Below are 22,510 nucleotides of genomic sequence, written 5' to 3'. Positions count from 1 at the left end.
TAAGCAGAAATGGTAAAGTCCAGAAGAGTTAAGAAGACGATTGTTTTGGAAGGAATAAGGAAAAAAAGGAAGGATAAGTCTGAAATAATAGAGAATGTCCATAGTTATATTCATAAATACGACTACATTTACGTTGCCAAGCTCCTTAACCAGAGGAATTCATCTTTAAAAGACCTCAGATCTAGCTTAGAGCCGGGTAAACTCTTAATTGGCAAAAATAAGCTTTTGCAAGTTGCATTTAACATGAGTGCAGAAAGCAATACTGGCAAAAACCCGCATGAGATTTCATCATTTTTAAAGGGCGAAAGAGGCCTTATATTCACAGATCTTTCTCCAGACGATTTGAAAAAGGTTTTGTCGGAGAACTCCACCATGGAGATAGGAAGAGAGGGTTCAGTATCAGATGTTAGTTGCATCGTTGAGCCAGACACCGAGTTGGCAAAACAACTGCAAAGTGCTGAGCTCTACATGAAAAAGCAATACCCCCATATTAAATCTAGCATAGAGGGTATTGTAAACAAAGATACCGTCACTATTTGTGAAAAGGGATTCCAATTAAACAGATATCAGTACTTACTCCTCAAGTATTTGAACATTCCAACTGTTAAATTTGAGGTTAAATTAATTGCATGTCTTTATAAAGGCAATGTTACGTATCTGGATGATGAACAATAGCCAACAAGACACCAACAATACGTCACTAATATTTTATAAAGCGCAATTTTCTACCTCAAAAAGAGCCTTTTGTGTTCCATTGCCCTAGAAACACGAGCTAAAAGGGGGGTTTATATAGTAGTCAGTAATTTCTATTCTTAGAATCTTAAGCCTTATGCTCTATCTTTGTTCTCCATTGCGTTTTATGGCACAAATTGTTGTTTCTTGCCGCTAACAATATGTGGATGAAAGTATTTAAGGAAAATCCCCTCGATTTTGTCTCTAAGTCTGTGGAAATTTCTCCAACATCTTTTCCATGAAGTACGTGCTTGCCGCCTTTTGTTTAACATGTAATGAGAGCACATCAAATTGGAGTCCAGTACGGAGTAGGAATAAAATGACACAGCTTTCAATACTATCATTTATGAAGAAAAAGAGTGAGAATCGCAAGTTGAACTTCAGCCATTCGAACAGTGAAAATGGAGACACGAACAACAGCGACAACACAGCTTTACCAGATAACAACAAAAGAATCAAGAGCAATGATGAAGGCTTAAATAGTAAAAAAATAAGAGTGACTAAAAACACAAGCGAGGATGTGCTGAGCGAGGAGGACTTGGTCGGATTTTTTGGAGAAGAGTGGTTTGAATTGCTTAAGGAGGAGATTTCAAAGTCGTATTTTATCGATTGTTTCAAAAAGGTAAGGGAAAGAAGACGCGTAGCAAAGGTTTATCCACCAGAGAAAGATATGTTTCGGTGTTTCAAGACCACTCCCGTCAGTAAAATATCGGTAGTTATCATAGGTCAAGACCCTTATCATCAGCCAGGTCAAGCAATGGGCCTGTGTTTCTCTGTTCCAAAGGGAGTCCCTATTCCACCAAGTCTGAGAAACATATATAAGGAAATAGGGAAAAATGCTCCGTCCCACGGAGATCTCACTTCATGGGCAAAACAAGGCGTGTTCCTCCTAAATTCCCTTCTTTCTGTCGAAGAGGGGAAGCCAATGTCACACAAGGACTATGTAAGTTGTATACAGTAAACACAAACTCAATAAACAATAAATAAAACTGCTTTTCACTATCAGGGATGGGATAGATTTACAAGTGCCGTCATTTCAGTTATAAACAAACTAGAAAAGCCTATTGTGTTTATGTTATGGGGGAGATCTGCTCAAGCAAAGGCTTTGAATGTTTGCAGAAATAAACACTTGGTTTTAGAATCTGCGCATCCCTCTCCCCTGTCTCAAAAAAAGTTTATGGGTAAGTATTGTTTTACATTTACTACCACACTATATCCACATGTTTTATTCGCTTGCAAGAGTGAAGGAAAAAAGGAATAGGAGTGTAGTGAAATGATCATGATATTACTGAATCACTAACTATTAAATTAAAAATCAACTAAAGGATGCGATCACTTCAACAAGTGTAATGAGTTTCTACGGAAAAACGAGAGACCCGAAATAGACTGGGTTCCCTCCAACTCAGAGTTTTAGCATCAGATGTTACGCTAATTTCTTTTTATCAATAACGAAATGATTTTTGTCGTCCAACTTGAACAGTGCTCGTGTTTTTGAAAAAACAAACATATACCGGTATTTGCATGCTTTTGATTTACTACATTGTTTCCACATGTCCTTTCTGAATTATTTTATTCATTTCAACTTTTTCACAAAGGTCTCATAACAATCGTTATTTTTTAAAATTTTAGAGACAGTGCAAAAATTAGAATGAGCAGTGAACAAGTTAGTAGTTCTACTCATTTTATTTGTAAAGGAAGCGCCCTGGAGTGGAACCCAGAAATCGGGTAAAAAACATTGAGGCTTTTTTGTTCGTAATTATCAACTCAATCTAGAAAGAAAATTAATTGGGAGAGTATTTTCACAAGTTATAATTTTCAGGGGAATTTCTTTTATCTGTTTGAATATAGGTGCATTTGTACATTTACCTGGAATAAAATCAGATGAAATTATTTCTTAGTACAAGGTGTTGACATATATGTACATAAGTTATTATATAAATATCATTGAAATTACAGAAATCAAGTTCCCGGTGGTGCAGGAATTTACACTAAATTGAGTAAAGATGAATTCTAACAATTACAATGAGGCAACTGATTTAAGTGATGTTTCAATGAGGCTTTCGGATTCGCTTTATAACGAGGGTGGCATTCCAGATTACTTGTTCTCGCAAGGAAATGATGATGGGTCCGAAGATGTTTTCAAATCAGACTCTGTCCCCGTATACTACGAAGATCAGGATAAAATTCTGAACGGTGGATTTTGCAGTGACAGCAATATAGATTTGATAAGTGATATAGCTATCCCCGGAAGTCAGTCTAGAAGAAAGAGTAGCATTTCAAGCAACAATAGTGAATCTAGAGGGTCAGTTAGGGGAAAACAGGATGTGACAACTGAGGAGGATATACCAGAACAAGTGACTTATACGAGTGGCGATTCAGGTATAAAATACAGATATATCGTTGATTTTTGCATATACAATAACAAATTATCAAGATTAGTGCCTTTAGATTCCCTTCCAAACAAATATGAGAGTATTTACTTCAACGGTGAAAGGAGTACCCTTGACTACTTTGTGACCTTTGAGGGGAGCAATAACGGGAATTCAATATCTGAAAATAAAACAGAGGCGAACTACGAGGAATTTACAATGACAGGTTCCTTAGTACCTGCTGACTACATACTCAATTATGAAAAGGAGAAAAGTACGGTATTAAGGGATAACTACAGAAAGTTGTTGAAGGCTCGCCAAAAAGGTGGAGTTTCGAGTGGGTTTAAGCCAAAAAAGGTCAAGGAAATTCCGAAATCAGTACTTAGACAGGAAGGACTTAATTCATTCTCAATAAAATGTAGGATACATTCGTGGACAATAGAATTCGGGAGCAATATATATGATTCGCCATATATATGGGTAAATAGTATGCCAGTAAAAGGAGGTCAAAAAGTTTGTTACCGACTCATTTGGCCAGCAAACAAGTATTCAAAATACTATTCCGCCGCAAAATTAAAATTCGATATCATTTCGAGACTTATTAAAACTTTATTGTCTCCTAATTCAAACAGAATAGGTTACAAAACCTTCTTAGATCAGGTTACTGGGAAAACACAGAACAGTTCATCAAACAAAAAACAATTAGTCTCTACGGAAACTGAATGTTTAAATGTCGCAAATGAAGACAACTCTGACCAAGTTAGTGCAGGTTCGACTACCTCTGGAGGAACTCCAATGGCTAATTCAACTTCAAAAAAGTTAAAAAAGGAGTCCATAGGGTCTAGTAATGATGCAAACAGCAGCACGGTTTGGGGTGACTCGGTCTGCGTCCCCGGTTCTACGGAAAGGGACGTGTTGTTAATGTATAATTTTATAGAGTACTATTTAAAGGCTTATTCTGAAAGACATAATTTGTCAAAGGTCCTAGGCGTTCAGATATTAATTACTATGAAAAACAAGTTGGTTAAAATGATTTCAAGTGAGGACTCATCTCTTAACGAGAGTGATATAAGTTCAAATCTAGATAATTATCTAAAAAATGTTGATTTAATGGATAAAATATTTTCATACAATAAGCTACAGGGTAATACTATTGGTTTTGGCACAGGAAACGGCAATGACATGGGTGTAGCTAATGTGGGAAATAATAATTTAAAGAGAAGAAGATCATCAGTGAGTAAAGCCGAAGACGCTTTGAAAAACTACTTACCCAAGATAAAGTGCTATGCAGATAGTTTTGACAATTGTTTGTCGATATTAAAAATATCTTTTTTCCTGGGCGTATATGGCGAGTACCTGGACTTGCCAGTAAACTCAAGTTCTTTGTTGAGCATTCAATCTTACTATTCAAGAGTTTTTCCAGAAAACAAGTCAACCTGCATAGAAATAATAAAGTGTTTCTACTCCGAATATAAAAGAATAATTGAAAGACAGCAAAGTTCGTCAAAAGAAAGTGGGAGGAAAGTAATTCAACAAGATCTAGTTGAGTTTATAAACATTGTAAATATGTTTCCAGAAAGCTCGTTTTTTTCAATATCAAGTAAGATGGTGTCATTCATTTCAGAAAAACTGCTTCCTTCAAAACTTGGATTAACATCAGACGGAGCAAGTCCAGAAAACAATATTGGTGGAAAACAGACTAAAAAAACTGGGACTTCGCTTTTATTTAATACAGAAACGAATGCTACTGATATACATAAACAACACAATTTGTTTCCTGAATTTAATGATTCATTATTGGATGATATAGTTAATAAAAATTATGTGGACAATGTTACTTGGCCGGTCATTCTTGGTGAGATACAGAAAAGACTCGAATCCGTTTCGAACGACTTTGAGGATCTGGGTGATGAAGAAGAAGACGACGATCAAGAAGGCAAGAAGGAGGAAGGCACGAGCGAGGATCTTCCATCTGGAAATGACACCAACCACGAAAATAGAGCGAGCACGGAGGAGGAAAATTACAGAAACAAAAACGCGAGTTTTTGGGGTTATGCTAAGAACGATACCGAGACAATGTTTTACAGGGACTCGCTTTTGGATGCGATGAGTTGGATGGTGGATGAACTGTTTGGCGATAAGCTAGGAAAGGAGTTTTTGGATCAAATCAGTCTGATGCAAAACGCTTCTGTGAATAGTTCTTCCGGGAAAAAGAAAGTGACGGCTTCAATCGGCAGAAACGATAATTTAATAGGAACAGATAGATACTCGAACAAATACTATGCATTTAACAATATAAAGACGACAAACACACTAAACAAGTCACTTGTGATAGTTCCCAGTTGTTCAGAGGGTTTAAACAATGACTACTTGACTCACAAACATCCTTGCAGCAACCCAATATGCACAAAAGCCCCAACAAACAAGAACGTCTACCTCTCCTCTTACTTTTATGGTCTTGAAAACAAAAGGGTATGCACTGTATCCAACTCTAAGGGAAAGGAAAGTCAGACTTCTTGTTACAGGTATTTAACTAAAAAAAAAGAATTGGACACGCTCATCACGTGCTTAAATGAGGAGCATTACTGCGAATTTCAATTAAAATTAAAACTCAAGAGCATTTTTTGTGGAAAAGAGCTGGAACATCAACAGTTTGACCCGGAGGAATATGTTAAATACAGAATCAGTCGGGATGAAAAGATTACGGTACCTTTTGGTTTCAGTCCAATCGGAATGGACATGGAAAAACAGTACATCTACTTCTCGCTTTTGTCTTTGATTAAACAGGTGTCTGTTATTTACGCCAAGATGCTTTTCCCACTTCTGGTCTGCGCAAGGAACGATCTTGAGACGCATTTTCGGATAATGGATTACTTGTTTAAATTATCGCTGACTATTTTTGAGTTGTTTATTAATTCATCTGGAATTACCTGCACCGCCTTGATGGCCGTATTGGAGGACATGGTCCTGTTAATTAAACTGGTATCTGAATCCACTGTGGATTGTTTGAGTGTTTTCGGAATAGCTTTCGACAAAACTCAAGAAAAAAACTACAAACTTTGGCTGAGCAACTTCGAGAGGAACGTCAACATGGAGGGTCGGACTAGAGATGGACTTGGTCTGGCTCTAGGTAGAAAAATATCGGCCATGTGTTTGTACTTAAAAATTTTTGTGTTCAGGCTAATTCCTAGAGACATTGTGGACATGTCATTCGGAAGAAACTATGTCTCTCCCTTTGATTTCAACAAAAACTGTGGTTATGTGCTCGACAGAGACACATTTGTTTCAACTGCAGAAAATGGCAGTGATGGAAGATTCCCTCCACACGTATCTTGTTTCATCCCAAAACAGTCAGAGACACTTTACTATCTTAGATCTGGACATCTCTTGGTCGTACTTGACTGGATAAACTCAATAATATCTGAAAGAAAGGGGTGTGGGGAGGCTTACGTTAGGTTCATAGAGCACTTTTGCGAACCCTCTGAGGACCTCTCCCCAATAGAAAAAGTGCTAGTGGAGAGCATTTGCTATAATTTCGGGGACGAGCACTCCGGTGGAGAGGGAGAAAAGATCGCTTTAACTCCGTTCGTCCTGTTGAATTGCAAGCTACTCCCAAGGAAAAACGAGACCGTCCCGGACGACATCGAATCCCAGTTAGGGAAACTGAAAAGGAATATAGATACGGTTGAGTCTTTGGGGAAGGACTTTGTCTCGCGCAAAAGGACTTCGAATAGAATAAAGAACAACAATCTCTCCAATTCCTACAGAGAGGCCATTATTGCCGACTCCACATTCACAATAGCAGAGTCGCGCGAGTCCTTTGTGAGGAGCAATATTAGATACATCAAAAAATCGCGAAACGATGATGCTGAGTCTCTAAATGTGTCTCTAATACTCCCACTTCGTCTGTGCAGCAACAAGAAGTCGGGTTTCGCTCCGGGTCCTTTTGGAAGGTCGATAACTACTACAAGCACCGTTCAAAAAAAGAGCCTTGAGATACGCGGATTCCAGCCAACAACGCCTTTTTACCTGGTAAATGACTCTCTTTTCAGGGACTCTATAGAAAAGTTCTTATCTAGAGACGGCTCTCGCATTGGTTATTTCATTGGAGACAAGATCAATCACGGAATTATAATCAGAATGAACACAGATGGGGATGATATATGGGATTGCATTTTGGTGGAAAACGATGACGTGAAGAATAAGGAAAGGTCTATAGTGAGTTTGAATTTATGGCAGATAATTCTTGACTAATTCATTTAACAAGTGCAGTGGTCTAGCCAACCCTTGAATGTTGCTTAAGGGTATAACCATTAGATCCATGAGAAACAGAGTGTTTTTGTTGTAATACTCCCTTAGTTTTTCCTCTTCAAGACGTCCTTCGAACAAATGGTTGCTCTTTCGGGTCGATTGGAATTCTCCGTCCCCACACGTCTTAGAGATTTCAGGGATGCTTTGGTACCTTTGACTAAAGTGGGTGAGAAGGAGTGATTTTGCCGAGCACCTAACGGCAACCTCCACAGCCTCCGAGACAGTGGAGTGGTTTTTTCTCTTGGCCTCCTCTCCAAGGGAATCCTCAAAGGTTGCTTCGTGGATAAGTACATTGCAGTTTTTGGACGCCAATTCAAGAGATGGACACGGCATTGTATCTCCAGAAAAGACTATGGTGAAGTACTTGTCTTTTGGATCTCTGCGGCCGTGGCTGTCGTCTCGCCTCAGAGACACCTTTATTCCGAAGGAGCCCTTGATGTGTTTTACTGGAAATGACTCAAACACTATTTCGGCGTCGCCATTGTTAACCAAGGGGACGCTGTTTTGTGCCTTTGAATTGCCTATTGGAGTCGGGACGAAGATCACTTTGGACTTGAGGTCGAACCCGGACTCTGATCTGACGCGCTTCGGGCGAATTATCTTGTTTATGTGAAGTTCTAGGATCTTTTCGATCTTCCTCGGACCTATTACAACTATTTGATCATTCATGGATATTCTTTCTAGCTCCGCTCTTGACAACTCCATGACGCCATTCTCCGGGTTCCGTTCAAAACGGGGCTCGGAGCAGTCGTCGGTTTCAAGCCCAGATCTGCAACAAGTCGTCCCGCTGAAGTACTTGGCCCTTATGAGTCCAAACAAGCCCAAAAAGTGATCTTCGTGGGGATGGGAAATGAAAACAAACTTAACCGTACTTACAGCGTCGAAGAACGCATCTCTATCGCATCCAAGCAAAACGAACAATTGGAAAAGAGAGCCTTCTCCGCAGTCCAGAAACATGCTCGTACTGCTGTTTATTCTCAAAAGGTTACCGGAAACGTTTCTGTAAGGAGACGGAATGGCGGAGCCTGTTCCAAGAACACAAAGTTTCGGATATTCGTCTCTTACCGAAGGTATCTCGGCGAAAAGCTCTTTGATTTGCCTGACTCTGTCCGAAGTGGCATCGGCTGACGCCGATTTCAACGAGAACTTTGACATTTTCTTCAATATTGAGGCGGAAAGCCGACAGTCCTTGTCTTTATCAACAAGCGACTCATCAAATCTGGCTCTGCTGTTACGGGAAACCGCAAATGTTTTGCTCCAGCACCTTGGATCAACATCAAATCGTTTGTGGGGGAAGACGGACGGAGCCACGTCACTGAGGAACTCTTGCAGAAAATGACTCGTTATGAAGGGATTCATTTCACCGATGCTGATTGAGGAGACGGGGGAGTTGAGTCCAACCAAACGCAGCTGGCCTCCTATGGAACTGTCTTTATTTGCGATGCAACTGGAACTCACCGTGCAGAGTTCCTCGACAAGAGAACCGTTGCGGCGCGGACTTTGGCTGGAAAAGTCGAAGACGTAGAATGTCGAGTCCAGCTCCAGTCCCTGTTCCGGCTCCCCCTTGGTGCTCTCGTCACAAACTACGAACTTAAAACCCTTAGATGCAATTATTTCTTGAATCCTTTCTTGGACGCACCTACATTCGCGAATCCCGCAGAAACTTGAGACCATTACCCACGGGAGCTTTATCGGAGGGGAGCAGACTTCTTCTGAGAGCACAACTCTGCCTGAATCGAGAGTCACGCTCTCGCCGTCCTTGAGCTTCGAGTACAGTGGTCCCGGAGGTATTCCAAAAGACCTTGCCTTGGAGACATCGAACCTGCCTTTTTTGGCCGGAAATTCAAACAAGTACAGAATCGAGCATCTGTCCCCAAGCGGAGACCGTTTAGTCGAGGAAGATGGGGGCGAAGAGGAACAGTTCACACTGGTGCGTCTCCTTTTGTTGATGCACGGGGACTCCTCGTTGAGCTCAAAGCAGCCGACGAAATAGGACTCGAGAAAAACTCCGTCCCCCAACTCGAGTCTAAACATATGGCTTTCGTGGCAGGTAGTCACGTGCTCGTCCTCCCCCCCGCCTCTTCTCAAAGATACCTCCATGACTTGTATCTCCAACTCAAACTTGGCTGCGGAGGAGGAGGATCCAGCTTCTTGGCTGTCCAAAAAATCGCGAGAGTTGACTGAGAGCACGCACTCTTTGACCCGGATACCGTTCTCCTCGCTGATACTCGCACCGCCGACCCTGTAACCCAAAGCCAAAAGATAATCAATCACGGGCTCCGGACCTATGATCCTCAGCCTTTGCACTCCTATCCCACTCAAGGTTAGCAAAAGACCGGGAAGACCCCCTACCGTCTCCACAGACACCTCGGTCAACATTATCACTTTCAGTCTGGAAAGCTTGACTTTATGCTCAAAGCAGTATCTTTGGGTGTTCTCACCTACATTCACAAGGCATCTGTTGCCGTCACACGACAACACCAGAGACCGCGGAGAGAGAAAATGTCCAGATCCCGTCTGTCTAAAGTGAATCTCAGAAAACATCTTCTCGCCTTCACCCTGTCTAGTGTATGATCTGACTAGCGATCCATACGTCTCCCGCTAGAATTAACTGGAACTAAGCTAAACCTAAATTTGCCCCTTGAATCCCGAAATTCGATTTTCGCATTTGTTTTGGCACATTTCGTGTTTATGTCTTGGCGCCAAAGTCTTTCCATATACAAGAGAAAAATCCCCCGAGCGAAAATAATAAGTTTGGGTGGATATAGGGAGAAATTGCACTCTGCTTTCAGCACAGAACCGAGGCCGGGTAGACGATAACTGACAGATGGATGGCAAAAAGTTGGTTTTTAGGAACTACTGTCCCAGAAGTCAGTGTTATGCTAAAAGCGAGGAACATTTGCTTAATTTGCAGTCGATAAGGTCTAAGATTCTCGACGATTCGATATTAGAGACGGAAATCACAAGTGTGGTAAGTGCTTCTTTGACGCCTTGTGCTGTGCTTTTGCCGATTTGCCTGCATTCTGGCCGGGTTGGGAGTCCAGGAGGCGTTAGATGGGCTCGAAGATCAGCCCAATCAGTTCTTAAGTGCGAATGGGACCCTCAAGCCCGTCTTCTTAGGCCTTCCGCACAAACACCCCACTCCGAACTATACATACAATGAGCAACTAACTCCTTAAACTTTGAATTCCTACAAACGAATTTTTTTCAGATTTCACCAGAGAGAGACTACAACTACGACATTAAAAGGGACTTTGAGCTGTTGACTAAAGAGTTAGAGTCCAAGACGGAGAAGGCTATTTTTGATTTGATGGAGAAAAAAGGGAACAGGTCTACTCAATAGCAGACTCACAATGACAAGCAATGCACTTCTCTTCAAAAGCATATAGCTATATTGTTAGTTTTTAGTTTGTATTTAACATTTAGCTTTTTTGAGCTTTTCATCTGGTATTTAATTCACAATCTCCAATTAAGAGGCAATTTGCTTGAGGGGTTTCCTTTAAACTCAGGCCAAAACCGCTGTTTTCCTATTTATCCTGAATAAACCATCTCTAATTTGGAAGGTTCAGCTCAAGTCGGTCAGTTGCTGTCTCCGAACAAATGCAATAGGACCCAGGGAGAATGGCCTATCTCACCTTGAAATCCCTTAAAACACCCAGCACTTGGAAAACTCACTCACAGCTTTGGCAATCCAAAGTTGATTGAATTCAATATTACCTGGTTGTCGGGTCCGATAATGGCCATGGAGAATTTATGTCTTACCTTCGAAGAACACAAGCCTCTGTCGTCGCTTGTAACGGTTGCCTGCTTTATCTCCTCGTCCTCTCTTAGTATTTTTAAAAACGTCTCGCAATCTATACTGTCCAAGTACGAAAGTGGTATTATTGTCTCAAATCTCAAGTAACAATCCTCTTGAAAGAGTATTTCTTGTGCGCTGATCAAATACCTGTTAAAATTTGATGACCAGTCCAAAACTATACTATCCCATCTCCCCGTACATTCTAACTTATCCTTAATTTTAAGTGCCAACGACAGTTTATAATTCCTGAATTTCTGCTCTCGATCCAAAGAAGTATCTCCCATTTCTTACTCCATTTGCAATGTCCTGATCCCACGCACTCACCTTTACGATTATACTCACTTCCGCTCTTTCAGAAAAAATAGAGGAGAAATGCCCAAGCAACCACGTCTATACAAACACTAGGGAAACTAAATCCAACAAAGGAGACGCCACTTCACTCCTCTTCCTCTGCAAAACCCGTTCAAAAACGTCCGTCCCCGTCGGCGTCCCCACTAATGACCGGGCCTCCCACAAACCAATTGCACTCGCTCTCTACTCCACTCTTTCTACTCGTTCACCAGTTTGGCTTGGGGCCTAGTAAACTTCCAAATATCCGCCTTACAACTCTCTTGCAGAAGCCACCTGCCTTTTATACATTAATATATAATAAAAGATCTCGAGACGAGACGGGTAACTTTATATTATTTAATACTAATATTGGCGTGTATCTTAGAGAATAAAAAGGAGATTATTGACCCGAAGTTACGTTTCTCCGACAATCTATTTCGCACGTTTCTGGGATATGTAATGGGGAATAGACTGTATTTTCCGACACGGGGCGGCCTCGCCTCGCCTTGCCAGTCCCGTCCTCAATGTCACATCCTTTTACAATTGCGTTTATTGATGTTAGACTTTTGTCGGTTTTGCAGTTAGGTGGATCGAGCAAGGGCTTGTGAGGCGTTCAATTTGAAACAGGAAGAGTTCGACTCATGAATACCTGTTTTATATTTCTGAGTATTCCAGAGGACCAGGGATTTGATATTTCCGCGTAGGTTCTTTTAATTTGTTCGTAAGTGGTTTTGTTGAAAATCGCACTGTAGCAGTGAAAAATTATAAGCGAGACCGAGAAAAGTACAGTGAATGATGAAAAACCAATGACGACTGCAGGACCTCCTGCATTTTCCATTGTATACACGAATATTTTTGTTGAATTTCCCAATCTTAGATAGTCTTTAGCTTTTGAAAAAAAATGATTTACCATCCAAGAAGAGCCAGCGATAAATAGAGTTTCATTTATAAGTAACGAAACTAGAAATGCTATGAAATATTTGTGGTTACCGGAACCAATACACGTTCCCACCCACGGACAATGATGGTCGAATTTGTCCACGCAACCATCACATACATTACAATGTACTGATCTAGGAGGCCTAATTATGCCGCATGTGTAGCAGTGTTTTACTTTTACTACTTGACCTCCTGCAACCACCTCAAATGAATTCGTGGGCTTAACTTCAGACAAATTTGGCAAAACGCCAGTAAAAACGACATTGACTTGGTTTGTTTTATTATTCGAATCAAATCTCACATTCTTGCCACTTTTATCCCTCAAGGCAGTATCGTGCCCTCCCATTTTCGCATTAACAATTATTCCAGGATCTTTCCAATGCGTTAAAAACATAAAAGTAATCATCAGTAGAAAGAATATGACATTTAATGCAACCAATAATGATCCGCCATTACTGCACAGCCAGCCTGCTGCTGTGCAAAAGTAAAGAATGCACGGACTTATTATCAAAAATAAAGAGCCAATGCACTTTAAAGTCGTGCTTAATTTCCTGTTTCTCTCCTTTTTATCTTTCCCCATGCTTGATACGCCTTATTGCACTTTAACTGTCCCAATTTTTCCGCTGTAGTAACCTTAACCCTTTCTCACTTTTCAATTACGCATCAAACTGCTCATTTCAACGGTTTTGGTCTGCAATCCCCAGATTTACTGACAAAAGTCACTTTCTATGAGCACTAGCCAAATATATACCGTTTTGAGAAAATGTCCTCCTTTGATATTTGTTTAATCAAGTGCTGTTTCAATTAAATCTATTAACTAAACCTTTGAGTACAAACAAATGTTATGATCACCCCGTGCCACCCGCTGTCTATATTTCCCACTTTTTATTACGCCTGTAAGACGCCTCTCTCTATTCCCAGGAAAATATTCAAACTGTGAGACTTGTCCCAATCTTGACCCTCTAACTAGCCGCAATTCTTCACGAATATGCACGTAATGCATTTATTTGTTTTCCTCCACACTTCTCCCCTCACCCTCTTTGCTTCATACGCCTTCATATACCAAATTATGCTCCGGGAAGTAAACGAGGCAACAAGTCTAAAAATATTTAAAATAATCCTATGGGGTTCTCTGGCTCAAGAAAACGGCCTCGGTGCCAAAGACAACCGGTTCTTACTCCGAAGTGAGAGCTTGTGACAATAAAGTCACCACCTCTACGGAAAAGGGCAGGAGCATGCATGCACTATGCTATGTGGATAGCATGTGGTCTGAAAAGTCAAAACCGGTAACACGAATTTGCATGCGGCTGTGAAGCGAAAAACGGTGTAAGCAACTCAGTGCATGCGGCCGGCAAATCAAAAATACACGTAACTCAAAATACCTGCAAAATATGGGACATGACACAAACATGTAAAATGGGCATTTGTAAAAATGTGGCGGGTAGAGGAAGCAGCATGTATGCTTGCAAATTATTTGTTGGCACATATAATTCGCCCCGTTTTGGTTTGTGTTTCTCGCTTTGTTCTTTTTTGTCTAAGTGTTAAAAACGAGAAAACTACAGTAGTTGGGGTTTATTTGGGCGTTTCCTCTCCCAAAAAGAGGAACAAGCAACAGCAGGACAAAGCAACCGGCAAATTGCCCCAACACAATTATATTTTTTGGGCTTGCTGGGGCGTTGCAGCCAAAAGGCCTCAAATTCAAACCCCTGATACTCCTCCGAAAATAAAGAAGCGACAAGTCCTTCAAATCGCACCAGCTGCATTACCCGCACGCGTAAAATCAGGTATCGACGACCCAGAACGCATTTGAGAGACAATAAAAACAATAATGATATATAATATATAATAAATAGCGGAAAAAGCACCCGTTCCCAACTTATATCTATTACTTTAAATCACTGAAAAAAGAAAGTCACATCTTCATTGTGATCTTAAAGCCTAAATTCTATGTTTTAAGTCATTAATTTCCTATATCGCATATCATCATCTTGCGGTATTTACTCGTATTAATTAAAAAATACCTACCTTTCCAAAATAAGACAGTTAAAATGAAAAAACGTCGGCTTGTTAACAATGTGAAGTTTCTGTTCTTTCTTCCAATAGGAAATATGAATGCACAACTATACCTCCTATTGCCTCTACACGACCTCCTTAACACAAATTGCCGACATTCAGTTCATTGAATCATTTCACTCCTTATTTCGGCCGGCTACCACCTATACTTGACAAAAAGTATATAGACAAAAAATTCCCAATTAAATTTAATCAACAACTTTTAATTCTGCGGTTAACAGTATTTACACAGAAACTGGTCGCTTATTAATTTAATTGTCCCCAAGATTTACTAAAACAAATTTAAATTGGAAATAATCAGCGTGTGTACCTATTTGCTCACCCCTACACTATGCCGTCTGTGTTCAGCTACTTGCATTGTACGAGTTCCTATTCTAATCGAATTTTTTGAAATTAATTCCCGTAAAAATGCTACAACACATACAGTCACTCCAGTATTTACTTTTATTACTATTCTCAGGTATATTTTCAACGTTACATCATACAGTATCCCGTTTGCCTTTTATTGCCCAAAGTACTTATATGCACTAACCCACCTCTCGAATCTGATTCTCATTATCTAAGCATGCATGTCGCATGCACAAGTGTTAGTTTACAAAAAAAGAATCCAATACTGCATGTAAAATTGAATTCTTTGCTCTAAACAAACAGAAGTATATAGATACATGCATTTGTGTGTACATCTATTAGCTATCCTTAATGTAGACAACTCTTTACAGGGTGGACTAGGATTGCGATAAGTATAGATTTCTCCTTCCACTAGGTTTTCGGCTTGAAACATACTATAAACGCTGAATACTAAGCCAGAGGTGTCTGGGGACGACTAAGTAGAAATAATAGGACATCCTGTAATATCAATGTTGTCAATGTCAAAATCAGTAGAACTGCAAAAATCAATCGAGTTTAAGCCTTGATAAGAAAGTCCATCATAATTGGTAGATTCCAAGTAATAATCGTCAAAAGTAGATGTATTAAAGGGGTCGGTGTAATAGTAAAGGGAAGTGGAAGACGGATTATCGCAAACTGAATTTCCAACTACTTCTGTCGGAAGCAATCCATTGTTAGTACCGGAAAGAGTGTTATTGATGTTGTTGTTCGTATTATTACTTGTACCACTAACATTGCTGATTCCGGTGTTGCTTACGTCAACACTACTGCTTCCAGCACCCGAGTCACTTGTACTACCGTGATTTCTACTGTTGTGGCCGTAATTATTACTACTATTACCACTATTGCTTGTGTTACTATTCTCTAACTCAATAATCGAATTGATAAGTAACGACGCTTCATATTGGATGGAGGAGTCGCTTAATGAATTATAGGGCAGGTTGATTCCTACATCAGATACCGTAAAGCCGTTAATAAACGACATCTCCGGTTCTGGCTGATAAAATGGTGCTATTCCCGAGTTAGTAGAATACAATTCCTCGCAGTCACCCTCACTTGATCCATATATTTGGGTATGACCCAACAATTCACAAAAACTGACCAACCCCATTCCTCCGTTTACAATTGGAATGCTTAAATTAACTCCGTTACTTCCAATGCACGTACCGTTTAACGAGGAAGATGAAATAGATGTTGATTGAGAAGCAGAAATGCCATCACTATTGTTCATTGTCGCATGCAATTCCTTGTTGCTTAAACCTGCATCATTTATATTGCCACCTCTTTTTTTAGATCTTGTTTTCTGTCTCTTAATGGGCTTTTGTGCAGAACTGTCTCCACTACTGACGTTGTTTTGCATTATAGAGTCAAACCCCTCGCTTTCATCATTACTCAAATAACAGGATTTTGAAGATCTGAATGCTGGTTGGGACTGCGAATAAGTACTGTTTGCACCGTCCACTGAAATACAACCAACTAGATTTACCGGTTTTTGTGGGAGACAAAAGCTGGAGTTGCCATTGTTGCTGGGAGTAGCACCATAACCTAAAACCATGACGTTATTATTTCTATCAAAATTAAGATTATAACCATTTTGGTTAGTACCTGAATTGCTTTCAGTACCCGGGATTAGATATCCACTTTTGGCACTGGAAGACCCAAATGTCTCACCTATTAACAATCCCGATCCTGCAATTGGCAAGGACCCTCCACTTACTCCCTGGTTCCCATTAATGTCACCAAAAACCAATTGGCTCTGAACGTCAATATGAGATCCCGTTACCGGGATAGGTGGAGGAGTGAAATTATAAGATGAACCAGATGGAGACGATGATTTCCCGGAAGTTTTCCGCTTCTTTTGGGAACTTGACGGACTACAGTTTGCTGAGAAGATTGATATTGGTGATACTAAGTCATTTTCGAGTTTATTAACTAAAAGCTCTTTTGAATTAGACAAAGTTGAGTCGCAGTTAGGTCCAGAAATAGAGTTCGCAGATGTTGTCGTTGATACGGAAGAAGTAGATGATCCAGATCTATGACTGCCACAAGGGGACGTATCGGGAGTATACGAGTCTAATCCAAGATCCAGGTGCTTCTGATTTCCACTATTTACATAATTCTCATCAATTGCGTTTTGGGGTCCAATGCACATGAGGCTGTTTCCCGTTATAAATCCGGAGTTTTGAGGAGAAGATGAGTCCGTTGGTCTCTTGGAGTCTGACGGATTCTGAGAAGATGGCGATGATGCAACACCAGGGGAGAAAATTTGAACTCCACCACTTCCACTATTTGCACTCGCTCCTTTAGATGAATCTCTGTGACGTGGTCTGCCAAATTCACAATGAATACTAAGAGCATAGTCAAACACATCACATACATACGATATCTTAAATAGTTGTTGCACACTGGCAAATCTAATCCTTGTATAAGAAAGACCGTGATCTGTAAGGGCTTTCTCCATCTTAGTTGGATTTTGAGTGTGTATTTCTCTTAGTTTCTTCAGCAACATCTTTCTACCCAAATCGCCCAATGGAAGCTTAAAACCTTCATAATATTTAATTGAATTCAGATCCTCAGAGAGATTTGGCGAAGATCCCGATCCCATTTGGCAGCCATTGCTTCCTTCTCTTTGAGAGTAGTTTTTAGAACTGCTTGTATAAAAATCCTCAGAATTCTCCCTTGTTCTTCTGTTACGAGCTTTTGAAGAACTCTTAACACCTGTTGAGTTTTGATTGCAACTCGGTTTGTTATTTGAAGAACCGCCTCCTATACTCCCAATTCCTGCTCCATTCGAATAAAGTTGTTCTTGAATGTCCTTTTCTGTATCTAACTCTTCATCCTCCCGAAATTTGCCAGTACTATGTTGAAAACCGTATATGTTACTGGAGATGTTTGCACCATCATTGCTGCAATTGCCTGCCTCTCCATCCAAATTTGAATCACAAGTATTGCTGCTTATGGCTTCAATGCCGTCCAATCCACCAATTCCATTCACATCTCTTATGTCTATAGATGTAGGAGCGTCTATTAGACCGGGGTGCATAACATAATGTTGAATGCCAGAAATCGATCCAGATCTGGATATAGGCACTGACTCGGATCTAGATTCCGGCGTAGATCCAGATCTAGATTCAGATGTGGAACCCGATATAGAACTCGGAACAGAATTGAACAAAGACGCAGATCCAAATGGGAGACCAAATCCAAATCCACCTGCATTAGTACTATTATTAATAGTATCGTTTACATACTGCTTCTCAAGCCCTACCTTGGAATAAGCACTCTCTAAGCAGTATTCTTTTGGTGTACTAACGTTATTATTGTCGTTATTGTCACAGCTATCGCTGTTACTTATACAGGGGTACACTAGGAGTTGGGGAATCGAAGATATCTTCTTCGAAAGATCTTCATCTTTACTATTCAAACTTATTTTCGAGTTAGAATCCTTGGAGCAGGCCGAAACATGTTCAGTTAACAAGGAAGAGGTTGGTATTTCAATGCCATCAACTATCTGAAAGTTCCGTATCTTATCCCAGTCATAACCTTCCTCCATATTATTACTCCTCAGATGCCTACTTCCAACCTACTCCTCTCACCCTTTTGTTATTTGCTACCTATCTACTCACTTGTTGTAGCAGTAACAATACTAATGTAGTGTTTCGTGATCTGGATAAATCGTAACAAATACGATTTAACAGTAATACAGATTAACTCCCTTTAATTGTACATATATTGAAGAAAAATCCTATTAATTGCTATTTTATCTCACCTGCCTCCTCAAGTGTCAAGGCTTTGCTTTTAGTGTATCGACGAGTATTAGGATCTACGCTCCTTCTTCGTGTTAATAAAATTGCTCTGCTATTATTTTGGTACATTAAGAGTAATATTAAAGTTCTTACTGTCAATTGCCTTTTATATTAATTCCCCGCAGGTAGTTGTGATCATATAATATAGTCTAGTCAATACCCAACCTTTATTTACCCCTATTTTTTTAGTTTAATTTTATTTAACGTCTGGGTACCTATTTATTTTGCCTTTTCAATTATTATTCCTTGATCCCGCCTTAATCTCAAATGGCCTATTTATACATTTAGCTCGCCTACAACTTGAAATTATTTATTAACTTCATTATGTATATTTTCACCCTATTGGTTTTAAGTCTATAAATTTAAACAATTTTATGTATTTAACTTAATTATTTAATTTAGTTTCCTATTATTTCTCTCTCCTTCTCTCCCCATACTTTTTACTAATAATTCATTTCGGGACCTATTAAATACTTATTTTAGGCGGGATGCTGCGGGGCGGGTATATATGTCCTGTTTTCTTTAACAATAATACTAAGCATTGTAAATCGCTAATGAAACAATAAAACGCTGCAAGCACAACGTATGACCAAAATTTAACAAGGTGGGCGTCCGGTTTCCTGTTTAGGTATGAAAGCGGGATTAAGTAAAAGTTAAATACAAACCTTGGTTGCACGTATATGCCATGCAAAGTTTAATCAATGTCGTCAATATGGAATTCAGGGATAAGAGCACAAAAACTGCAAGTCATGTCCTCCTCGATTAAACAAACCAATCAGGAAGCAGCACCGCACTAATATTTAAGCAACTAGTCACTAACTTATTTATGGACTTAGTCTCTTCGGATCACGTGGAAACATAGACACTTTTCTGACATTCCCGAGATTGAAAAACAGCATAAGTACCCTTTCTAGTCCTATCCCACATCCACCATGTGGAGGTGCACCCAGTTTAAATGAGTTCAAATAGTCTCTTAACGAGTGTTCAGGCACGCCGCATTCCTGACATCTTTTTACTAAAAGGTCGTACTCATGTACTCTTTGCGCCCCACTTAGAATTTCCTCTCCTCTCATGAAGAAATCAAACGAGTTTGACCATTTCTGCAAGGAAAAGTTAGTTTTGTCTCCAAAAATAGTTTAGACAAAGAACAAGTGAGAATAATTTTCGTGGCGAAGGCCAAACAAAAATCCGCGAGTTTGTGCTTCATTTTAATACAACAGCTCCACATGCACGAAACAAAGCTCTGCATTTATCCTGCCTGGGTAAGCGCATGTATTTAATGCAGCCACATGCAAAAGTGCATGAAACTGTGTATACACATACATACATGCATGAATGCGAAGACGCTTTAAAACAAACGTGGCACTTATATTTGGTTAGGCAGAATTGCCTGCACCCACCGCCTCAAATTATTCTAAAACTTGTTTACATCCACTCTTATAGGCTAAATCCCATCTCTCCGGAATTCATAACAAGTATTGAATCAACCAAACCAAAGTCAGTTGGTGATGCATGATAATATGTCATCACGTACTCAAATATTTAGTTTGAGTAACAGGCTATGGGTGAATACGAAAGAACTCATCATTCCTTGATTTGGTATTGATTAAGTCATTCTTTGATCACAACGGAGGATTGAATTTGCAGAGCGACTCCATTACAGCATTGATTCGGAGTGGGTGTATTTGTCTAATAAAAATTTTAAAAAGCAATCCCGACTGTAATAAATAGGCCATCGCTACACTCGTAATTGCTAGATATTAACAACTTACCTCTGGTTCATCTTTATCAGGCATTGTGTAAAACGGCCTGACTTTAAGTGGATACTTGAGTAACATATAAAAGTCTGTGTTGTACTTCTCCTTAATAATTGATCCTAAAATAAATGTAATATGGAACTAGCATGAGAGTTAAAGGAAACTTACCCAGTAGTCGCTCGTTTTCAGTGGAGAGATCGAATTCAGAAAGATCACAAGGAATATCCGCACCGTTCTCTCTTAAGAGTTCACAACCCTCTTCGAAAGTAAGTCTTGGTGTGACATCAGAGATAATGAACTGAGTAAAACAAGGATTGTATTCAGAAATAACTTCAATTTCGTGTCTGCAATGTTTATTTATTCCATTAAAAATGTGTCTAAAAAGTTGGTCAAATACATCAACCAATTCAATGTAGGAATTATCAATTGTCATCTCGATGTCCAAACCAACAAATTCACAGAGGTGTCTGTGAGTATTTGAATTCTCTGCTCTAAAGACAGGACCAATTTCAAAAACTCTGTCTAAATCACCACATACAGACATTTGTTTATATAACTGAGGTGATTGAGCCAAACAAGCAGTATTTGAGAAGTAGTCAACTTTGAAAACACTGGCACCGCTTTCAGAAGCCCCTGGCAAGATCTTTGGGGTATGAATCTCAACAAAGTTGTTTTTCAAGAGAAATTCCCTGAATAACATGCAAATAGTGGATTGAACTCTAAATATAGCCTGGCTTTGATAAGTTCTTAAATCAAGCACCCTATTGTCCAATCTGACATCTTGCAAGACCCTAATTACCGCTGCCTCATCTTTACCTTGCTCTTCCGTTGACCCTTCCTCCTCCTTCTCAAGTTCCACTCTGTTTGCATCTTTTAATTGAAAAGGAAGCTCATTGGTTGCTGCCGAGACACAGAACACTTTTTCTACCAAAATCTCAATATCTTGCGTTGAAGAAACAACAGGTACTTCCGGAACTACTATCTTTCCATACACGTCTATCACACTCTCAATTGGAAGGCACCCAAGCCACTTAATCATCTCCTTCGTACTTCCCTGATTTGCGTCAACTACTACTTGAAGCCTGTAAAATCCCTGTCTGAGCAAGACGAACCCAAGAGATCCCTTACACCTTGATTCAGAAACTCTCCCTCTCAACCAAACCATATCGTCTCTAATATCAGAATTCAGGTCCCTTATTTTTGAGAATTCCCTCTTTTCCATCCTGCTCTCTCGCGTAACTACACCAAAACTTGATGTCTCTGATGTGTAAACCACAACGGAACTCCAGTGTACCGTCTGTTGTTGTTGTTGAGTGGCACTTTTCGCCTCCGCTTTTCGGGCATTCTTCTGAGCCAATTTCTCCTGCCTTTTCAGTGCCTTCTTCGAGATTGTATGTTCCTCTTCCCCTGCTACCACCTCAGCTTTTATTAGCTTCTCACCCTCCATTGTATATACTCCTTCAAATTCAGCTATCCAACAAATCAATTTCTCTGCAGTTTATTTGTCTGTCTAGTTAAGCTCAGCTTTCCTTCCGTCTTTGTTGTGACATCCGCGCCACAGTGGTCGTTCAAAACAGGACAACTGCTTCCCGCCTGCTTTGCCTGTCATCCTCGAATTTATGAAGAAAGTCTGCATGCACTATCCCAATAACCTCCCTGCAGATGCAATTAGTTGCACCTACCTTTGAAAAGTCGCCAGTGTGACCGGGCTCAGAGAAGAACTTGCTGGCAGGTCCGCAGAAAGCCCGACAAGCAGCTCGTTTAATATACATAATCTGCAAGGAAGAGCACGCGAGTGCAACCCCCATTCGGAACTAATACTCGTAGATAAAACACCTCAAACACGGATTGAGACTTAATAAAACGGAATATATGCTTATTAAACTAGGAAAGCGCGTACTCATCCAATAGCTACTGCCATATAAATAACAATTGAGATATAAGGACGACTCAACAAGCCGTTTTACAGTGTGATATACTTACAATCAATCAACAGCACTGCCAGTA

General features: G+C 40.0%; 8 protein-coding genes across 8 annotated transcripts; 3 read left to right on the top strand and 5 right to left on the bottom strand.

The window, feature by feature from the left end:
- Positions 1-9: 9 nt before the first annotated feature.
- FG386_000704 (uncharacterized protein) lies at positions 10-675 on the top strand (the record flags this gene model as incomplete). Its single annotated transcript, XM_067340048.1, has 1 exon — positions 10-675. The coding sequence occupies one exon, from the start codon at positions 10-12 to the stop codon at positions 673-675; it is 666 nt and encodes a 221-aa protein (XP_067196246.1).
- Positions 676-1,051: 376 nt separating this feature from the next.
- FG386_000703 (uracil-DNA glycosylase) lies at positions 1,052-1,693 on the top strand (the record flags this gene model as incomplete). The annotated part of the gene is made up of 1 exon (XM_067340047.1): positions 1,052-1,693. One exon carries the CDS (start codon positions 1,052-1,054, stop codon positions 1,691-1,693), a length of 642 nt encoding a protein of 213 aa, XP_067196245.1.
- A 1,042-nt stretch (positions 1,694-2,735) lies between these two features.
- On the top strand, positions 2,736-7,355 carry FG386_000702 (uncharacterized protein; the record flags this gene model as incomplete). Its single annotated transcript, XM_067340046.1, has 1 exon — positions 2,736-7,355. One exon carries the CDS (start codon positions 2,736-2,738, stop codon positions 7,353-7,355), a length of 4,620 nt encoding a protein of 1,539 aa, XP_067196244.1.
- Positions 7,356-7,377: 22 nt separating this feature from the next.
- Positions 7,378-9,956, bottom strand: FG386_000701 (mbl domain containing protein; the record flags this gene model as incomplete). Its single annotated transcript, XM_067340045.1, has 2 exons — positions 7,378-7,468; positions 7,606-9,956. The coding sequence occupies 2 exons, from the start codon at positions 9,954-9,956 to the stop codon at positions 7,378-7,380; spliced, it is 2,442 nt and encodes an 813-aa protein (XP_067196243.1).
- A 1,131-nt stretch (positions 9,957-11,087) lies between these two features.
- FG386_000700 (uncharacterized protein) lies at positions 11,088-11,495 on the bottom strand (the record flags this gene model as incomplete). Its single annotated transcript, XM_067340044.1, has 1 exon — positions 11,088-11,495. The coding sequence occupies one exon, from the start codon at positions 11,493-11,495 to the stop codon at positions 11,088-11,090; it is 408 nt and encodes a 135-aa protein (XP_067196242.1).
- Positions 11,496-12,154: 659 nt separating this feature from the next.
- On the bottom strand, positions 12,155-13,060 carry FG386_000699 (uncharacterized protein; the record flags this gene model as incomplete). Its single annotated transcript, XM_067340043.1, has 1 exon — positions 12,155-13,060. One exon carries the CDS (start codon positions 13,058-13,060, stop codon positions 12,155-12,157), a length of 906 nt encoding a protein of 301 aa, XP_067196241.1.
- A 2,316-nt stretch (positions 13,061-15,376) lies between these two features.
- Positions 15,377-18,493, bottom strand: FG386_000698 (uncharacterized protein; the record flags this gene model as incomplete). The annotated part of the gene is made up of 1 exon (XM_067340042.1): positions 15,377-18,493. One exon carries the CDS (start codon positions 18,491-18,493, stop codon positions 15,377-15,379), a length of 3,117 nt encoding a protein of 1,038 aa, XP_067196240.1.
- Positions 18,494-19,570: 1,077 nt separating this feature from the next.
- Positions 19,571-21,950, bottom strand: FG386_000697 (aspartate-tRNA ligase; the record flags this gene model as incomplete). Its single annotated transcript, XM_067340041.1, has 3 exons — positions 19,571-19,846; positions 20,519-20,622; positions 20,672-21,950. 3 exons carry the CDS (start codon positions 21,948-21,950, stop codon positions 19,571-19,573), a joined length of 1,659 nt encoding a protein of 552 aa, XP_067196239.1.
- Positions 21,951-22,510: the final 560 nt, after the last annotated feature.

The sequence above is a fragment of the Cryptosporidium ryanae genome (assembly GCF_009792415.1).
Source record: "Cryptosporidium ryanae isolate 45019 chromosome Unknown contig_16, whole genome shotgun sequence".
In the NCBI taxonomy this organism is placed as follows: Eukaryota; Apicomplexa; class Conoidasida; order Eucoccidiorida; family Cryptosporidiidae; genus Cryptosporidium; species Cryptosporidium ryanae.
This window is presented reverse-complemented; position numbering and strand designations above follow the sequence as displayed.